The sequence below is a fragment of the Manacus vitellinus genome, unplaced genomic scaffold (assembly GCF_001715985.3).
Source record: "Manacus vitellinus isolate BGI_N305 unplaced genomic scaffold, ASM171598v3 scaffold_88_pilon, whole genome shotgun sequence".
NCBI classification, from domain to species: Eukaryota; Metazoa; Chordata; class Aves; order Passeriformes; family Pipridae; genus Manacus; species Manacus vitellinus.
In genome coordinates this window covers 377,509-385,443 of record NW_021940861.1, presented here as the reverse complement: position 1 = coordinate 385,443, position 7,935 = coordinate 377,509, and the positions used below count along the sequence as shown (strand labels likewise).

The 7,935-nt window shown below is 42.2% G+C and overlaps 1 protein-coding gene across 1 annotated transcript; it reads left to right on the top strand.

The window, feature by feature from the left end:
- The first annotated feature begins 1,883 nt into the window (after window positions 1-1,883).
- MANSC1 (MANSC domain containing 1) lies at window positions 1,884-7,456 on the top strand. Its single transcript, XM_018085807.3, has 3 exons — window positions 1,884-2,298; window positions 2,973-3,113; window positions 6,135-7,456. The coding sequence occupies exons 1-3, from the start codon at window positions 1,884-1,886 to the stop codon at window positions 7,103-7,105; spliced, it is 1,527 nt and encodes a 508-aa protein (XP_017941296.3). The 3' UTR covers window positions 7,106-7,456.
- The last annotated feature ends 479 nt before the right edge of the window (window positions 7,457-7,935 follow it).

The window sequence follows — 7,935 nt, the reverse complement described above, 5'->3', positions numbered from 1 at the left end:
TCACTATCATTACAGTACCCTCACACCATTAACACTATCCCAACAGTCCTGGTAAAGAACAAGTGTCCTCACCCTTACCACCAACCCAGACAGACCTTTAGACTTAATTTTCAGCTTCTTTCTGCTTGGCTTCTACCACCACCATGCTGTAAGCAAAGGCAGGTAGCAGATGCAACTTTGTCTAACATATAGTAGGAGTAATACCTGGGCTCACTTTTAGTATTCATTCCCATTGTCATTCACTGTGTGATGCAGTTAATAGGTGACACCTTAAGTGTTCACATTCTCTTACAACTTTTTCTTTGAACAATGAATGTTACCAGTTTACCAAAAGAGAAATGCCTGGCTAGAAACATTTTCTTAAACAAGTGTAGCTGAAAATTTCAGATAAAAACACCCCAGCAAGAATGTGAGAATCACAACCAAACATTAGGAATTGCCCCAAAATGGCCATTTGATGCAAAATGCGATGGTGGGCTCAGTCTCTTAGAACAATCATGTCCAGAAAAAAGCCAAAACCCAGCCATGTTGACCAAGGGGACTGACTGGGCATCAAGAACATCCATCCCTTGGCATCTAATCATTATAATATATAAAATAACCTGCCATTTGGTATCTCTTCAGGTAATATACCATCTCTAGAAAGAAAATGTCTTTTATTTACAGGAAACTACATTAAAGGTCTCTTTCCTGAAAAAGAAGGAATGTGTCCTACAATCCTTTTATTCTTTGCACTCATTTGTCTCTGGGCTACTTTTACTCCTAAACACCATCCCAAAAATAATAAGAAAAAAATTTAAAAAAGGAAATGAAAAATTTCCAAGCAAAAACATTACTTAAGCAAGCAATTTCACAGAGATAGCTGAGGGAGGAATGGCTAAGCCACCAGTCCTAGTAGACAGGCTATTGTGTACAACTCCCATTCTGCAAACACCCTGTGTTTGGCTGTGTTTGAACAGGATTGCTCAGGTAGCAAGGAGTCTCTTACATAGACAGGGAAATACGTCCATGTCCGTTTAGTCCAGGATATGCATATTAATCACTTTCATTACAGCCTCCAAAAGCAGATCTGACTGTGGGCAAAACCACAATAGCCTGACAAACGAAGAATTTCACCGTGTGGTTTTGCCTTTGTGTCTGATGCTCAGGAAGAGCCCTTGGCGCCGGCAAGCAGCTGGAGGAGCTGGAACACCCCCGCAGCCCTGCCGGGCAGGCAGAAGGGCAGTAGGAGGGCAGGTAGGGAGGAGGAAAGGAGGAGGAGGGCAAGCAGAAGGGCAGGCAGGAAGGCAGATAGGCAGGTAGGTAGGCAGATAGAAAGGCAAGAAGGAAGGCAGGAGAAGGGCAGGAAGAGGGCAGGTAAGCAGGTAGGTAAGCAGGTAGGTAGGCAGGCAGGCAGGTAGGCAGGCAGGTAGGCAGGCAGGTAGGCAGGCAGGTAGGCAGGTAGGCAGGCAGGTAGGCAGGTAGGCAGGCAGGTAGGCAGGCAGACAGGTAGGCAAGAAGGAAGGCAGGAGAAGGGCAAGAAGAGAGCAGGTAGGCAGGTAAGCAAGAAGGAAGGCAGAAGAGCAGGAAGGGGGCAGGCCGAGGGGGGAGGAGGAGGGCAGGCAGGCGGCCCGGACCCGCCTCCCGCGGTCCCTCCTCCCGGACGTGCCGGGACACCCGCGGTTCCCCTGAGCACCCTGCCGAGCCAGGCCTGGCCCCGCTGCTGCCTTCCCCCCACCGGGCGGCAGGGGGGACAGCCCGAAGGTGCCCCCAGAAACGCCTCCCCGCCCGGGGAGCAGAAGAGGCACCTCGGCGCGGCTCCCCCGGCCGCCAGCGCTCCGCGCAGCTGGAAACAAACCCGCCCGGTGCGTCCCGGGCCGCGCCGAGCCCCCGCCCCGGTCACCATGTCCCTGGGGGGCAGCCGGTGGTCCGTTCGCCTGCTGGTGATCACCTGTGTGATGGCCGGGCCGTCCCTGAGTCAGGAGTGTTCCGCGGAGAAAATGGAGAATTCCATCATCGATATAGACTTGTCCCTGCCCCGAGGCGTCCGGGGCGCGGAGCCGCTTCGCGTCCCCAGCGCGGGGGCTTGTGCCCGCGCCTGCTGCTCCGGGGACGGGCTCGCAGGTAACCTCGGCCGCCTTCTCCGCCAGCGCCTGCCAGCGCCTGGGAAATTACTTCTGGGGTTTGGGCTCGCGTGGTGCTCAGCCGCTGTTCTCCGTATTCAGCGTAGGAACGTCAATTTATCCTTTCTTTCGGGTTTCGATAGTACCCGCTTGCGGCTGCTACCCTCTTTAGCCAAGCGTGATGTTGGATCTCAACGCAAGACCCCCGGGGTGTTCAGGAAAATAGTTGCATCATGGAAACTGTGGTAGTTTTAAGCGTTAAAAACTCAGATCCCCAAAGCCCAAGATGCCTAGGCTGTGTTTAGTAGATGCGCTAAAAAGTGACCAATATTTTGCACTGACATTTTTGTATTTAATTTTAGCAAAACATGAGAATGCTTACCCTTCTCTGTGCTGGTTGGTTTGCATCAAGCTCTTGGAGCAGTAGGAGGCAAAGCAGCAAGTAGAAACTACAGAGGTAAAGGTGACCCTCCCAGGCAGCAACAAGACAGGCAATTCCTGGGATGTGATAAGGAAAAATGTATAAATAATTTTCTTCCCCAGGAGTTTACCAAGGAGGTTTTCAGATTTATCAGGATTTGTAAGTGAGAAATCGTTATATAAAGTGGTGCCATTGTGGTACAGGTAAGGGGAAGATGAGGGATTAGACTCATCATTTCCCCAACTTTATTTGTACAGGAAGAGGAAGGTGTGATCTTTCGTATTTTGGCCGTAGGCCGTTCTTTTGTATTCCTTGGCTGTTTTTCCTGTAGGGATGTTATGAGTTAGTAGTTTTCCTCTTACATGAAGAAAAATTAACAAAATAGAGCTCATTATCATACTGCTATAAAAGTTCTTATTGCTGTAACACACATTTATTATGTTTTGCAGGAGACAAGAAATGTAATTTGATGATTTTTTATGCTGGAAGAACAAAAGCACATCCAAACTGCTACCTCTTTTACTGCCCTACCACAGAGGCTTGTCTGATGAAACCTGCAACAGGACTTGTGAGCTACAAGATAACTACAGGTAAATAATAGTGAGATTATTTAATAATAATAATTTTAATAATAGCCCCCACACTAGAGGACTTTTCCACCTGTGAACTTTCAGTAGTGGCCAGAAAATGGTTTTTTGTGTGTTTTTAGTAAAGTGTTCTAAGCCAAGCCCAATAAATTGAGAATGTTGCTCCTTTGCTTTGTGGAAAATGGAGGAGCAGGTGTGTGGTGAGCTTATTTGTGGGCCCAGCTTCCTGCTTGGAATAACACCATGACCCTTATAAAATTCCTTCACATTAGATTGAAAACTCCTCATCATTTGCCCTTGCTTAAAACAAAAAGAAGCTGCTGCCATATTGATATATTCAAGAAGGAAGATTTCCTGGATGTAACGATGGAGAGTATCACTGAAAGCAGTGGAAATACCATGCCCTTTTTAAAGGGCTCATGTTACACTGATGAATAATTGGCAATAGTAATCATTATTTTCTGTTTTCAGTAAGAGAACCTGAAGTGCAGAAGCAAATTTTCTAAACTGGAAGCTTTATGGTATATGGGCTGCACACTCAGGAATTTCTCGCTCTCTGTCATAGGCTGTGGGATTTTTAATGGCAAGGCATGTTTGTCGATTGACATTGACTTGCACCAGACTTGTTTGAACAGCTCAGATAAGAAACTGATAATTAGATTGTCCTGCCAAGAGTTTACAAGGTGGTTTCAGTATGGCTGCTTGAGAGAGAGCAAAAATTTCATATTTCCAGAAACAACTCCTGCTGAAAAAGAGAGCTTTTCCAAGAGGAACTATTTGCAAGGAGCAACAGCATGATATATGGAAAGATTACTCATATAATGTTACCAAGTGTTTTTGTGCAAGCACAGTCACACAGGAATTGTGCAAAAGCAATGTGCAACAAATGAACTGCATGCCCATAAAATTATTATTATAACTACTCTTTTCTCCAGCTCTTTCTCCCCTACAAGAATATCAGAGTTTCAAACAAAGGAACGAGAAATGTAATTGTGCTTTCATTCTGCATATAGTACAATGCTGAGTGAACAACTCGATTGCATATACTACCTCTCTTTCATTTTGCAGTTTTTAGCTTCTGTGAACATTGAATTAGAGAAAGATTATCCTAGCTTATTTACCCTATGTTCCTAATAAGTTTTCAAAGATAGCACCTGAGCAGTGTCAACAAACATATTACCAACAAACATTTCAAACTTTGTTCTTTCATATGAGGATGTATATGTGGTTACACTGAAAACCAGAATAAAAGGGGGAAAGATAATTTATTGGTAATAAAGCAACTTAAAATACTGATGCTACATTAGTAATAAAATTTAGCTTTTTCTTTTTTTTTTGACTATCCTTGTGGCTGTTAATGAATGGAAACAACCTATGGCTTGTGAAGTAACACATGCTCAGGAGGTGTTTAGTTTGTTTTTGAAGAGTGACAACCTGAAGTTTGGTTTCTAATGAAGCATATTGGATTTGACATATCAGAAAGACCATTTTATTTTTTTCAGCTCCTTTTAAAGTTTGATTCATATAGTGCCCTTGTTCTTTCTTACCAACAAACATCTATCCTAATACCCCAGCTGTACTTTGCATGTGACAGTTTTGGGCCACTGCATCTGGGAGCTTGTAGTTTAAAACGGAGACAAAAAATACTATAAAGTCAATGTCTGATGGAAGATTAAGATAAAATTGTGCCCATGATTCAAATGAAGTATTTGCTGTACTCTTTAGCATTGCTAGCTTTTTGGTTTGTTATTTGGGGTTGGCTTTTTTTGCACTTCATTTTTTTTTTTGTGGCGTCTTAAGGCTTGGAAAGATATATTAAAACAGCAGCCAAGTAGGCTTCTTTGCTCGTATAGTAAAACTGAAATATATCCATCGCTCTAGATAAGAGATCCTACTTGAGAAAAAAGTGACAATGAAAATGTAATGGACTTTTTTAAAATTTATTTCAATTCCACTGCAGTTAACAAACCTCTTTGTTTCTATGATAAAAACAAATGAGTGAGAGTCAGAACTATTTGAGAGCATGTTCCCTTTTAAATGTTCTGTGCAGCAGCTGAATTGTTATAAATATATATTGTATTTTTATATTATGAATATAATTATAAATCATATACATATATAGATATATAAAATCTGAATGAACAATTAGCCGGTATTTCCAAGAACTTGTGTTCACCCAAATACTTTCTGTAGTACTGTGTAAAGTCAGGTAGCTGCTAGGATTATAATTTTTATAGTATTTCTGTCACATAACACTGTTGTTCTTCTTCTTCCAAATTCTATTAAATGACATCAGCCACCTGTTTTGCAAGGAATACATATGAACTTCTGGAGAAATTTATAAAATGTAGTCTGCTTCTCATGGAGGTCTTCTCTGCCAGTACCTCACATACTCTTGGAGCAGTGTCTTCAAGCACAGCAGTTGGAACTCAGGTCATTCCTACAAATCAGTATGTGTATAAAGTGTCCTATAAAAATGGAGATGTTATTGCCACCTTGTATCACAAAACAATTTTTGAATGTGAATTGAATTGTGTCAGGCACAGGGTGACATTACAAGAAAGGGCTGTATCTAATCATATTAACTAGGTGGAAATGTACATCTAACAAAAAAATTGACAGAAGTAACATTGATAATATCTACTTCTTAACTCACAGAGGCTGAGAATGGTTTGAAGGCAGTGAGCCTATTCACTCTGCTTTTCACCTCTAAATAAATGCTTACACGCCTGCAATGTAGGTATAAACTAATCACACTGGGATGATCACTGCAGAGGAAAATTCTGTAAGAAGTTGCAGTCATGGTCTGATGTGATGAGGCTTGAGGCTGACAGGTATTTTTGACGTAGAATTTAAATGTCACTGTGTATATTTTAAAGAAAAGAAGTTCATGATGCCTCAGTTTCATTAGTCATTACCTCCTGGAGCTCCCTTATGCCTCTCTTTCTAAGTAATACAAATTGAGTAAACCTATATTAGTCAAAAATAGATTTAATAATTAAATACTGGTATTTCTGTTTCCAGACACCCAGGCCCCAGAGGATAAATCTATCAAAACTGAGAACTTTTCTTCAAATGAGTATTCTTTGTCTTCGGATGCAGGAACGATTTTTTCTCACACTCAGAATAGCCATCAGAATCATACTGCCACTTGGCAACAATCTGTATTTCATCAGGCATCTGAACCCGTGAACCACATAGGCAAGCATTTAGACAACATTGAATTTCATACAGATTTTCCTGAATCTCAAAGGGCAAAACAGTCTGAGAACTTAGATTCCATCCCAAGGCAGAAAGTAATTAATCTGCCACCAAACATGTTTTCTGCTGTTCACACTGGAAACCCCACTGCTTCATTCCCCACCACTCAGCCTAGTGCTCCTGAAACCAGCAGTACTACTCTTACTCCTCTGCCTGCAAGTACGGCCCGGTTGGAATTTCGTACAACCTCTCTGCATCCTGGTGCTGCTGAACCTACAATCACCACCACCACAGCTCCCTCTCCGCCTACCACAGCCGCTGGAGCTAAACCTGGTGTCCCTGGCACCAGCATCGCTGCTACTCGTGTTCCTCTTTCCAGTCCCACAACTTCTACAACCACAAATTCCAGATCTACTACTGCTCCATCAGGGCTAAGGACTCCAACCACATCTCCTGAGCCAGCAGCTGTCTCTTCCAATGATACTAGCCATGTAACCCTCTCCTCTTTTTCAGGTTTCATTCTCTCTACTAGTGATTCCCCCATATCTTCCCAAAATGACCTTCAGGGTTATGACCCATCTGACTCAGAAAGCTACCTGTCAGAGGGTGTTCTGAGAGGGAAAAGTGTTGTTCAGCTGGGGGAGAAAAGCAGCCTTCTAGCAGCTTTGCTTTTTGGGGTGATGTTCTTGTTGCTGGTTATTGCACTGACAGGGAAGAAAATACATGAATCTCTTCAGAAGAGGCATTATACCAGGCTGGATTACTTGATCAATGGAATGTATTCTGATGTCTGATGGGGAGAGGGAATAAAATTTTGAGGAGCATGTAACTTTTGAGAGGGCAACTCTGAAATGGAACAGTAGATACTGAAATCTCAGAAAAGGATGGATTCCCTTTCTCTCCTCTAATGGCAAAGCAGAAGGCAGGATATGGTTTTGGTGGGGAAAAGAAATGCTCTTTCTACACTGAACTATAATGTCTATCATTTTTGATTTATGCTAAATCCTGAGAATAAACACTCAAATCCAAGTTAAGCTAAGAAGGTCTTATATTTAAGGAGAAAAAGCATTTCATGAGCTTAATCTGTACTGTGACAAGATTAGTGAAATAGAAGTACACCTAATAAATTGAGTACCTGTGCAACACGTGGGTGTTTTCAGCGCTATTTGCACCAAATGCCATAGTGTTACATGATTGCCTGGCAATCCTATTTACTCTATTTGTAGCTTTAAAGGAATACTTAGTAATAGAGCTTTGCATCCAAATGGTTTTAGGTACAAACAGTAAAAATTATATTACATATAACATAGCTTAATTTTCCTTTTCTACATATAATTTATAGTTATATACATATCTTCAAAGTTCTTTTTCTGCATACATCATGAGCTGTCCTTAAAACCACATACTAAAAATCTGAATTGGCCTTTTCCAAAGAGTGGAATTTGCCCTTTTCAGGCTTGGATTTGTGCAATGTGTATCAGAGAGAAAGTTATCTTCCGAAAGTAAAGCAAGCTACAGTCAAGGTCTTTTGTGACAAACTGCGTCACCAAGTGACTTGGCATATGCACGACAGAGAATTTGTTCTAATACACCTAAATCCCTGACTGCTGAGACTCAACATCTC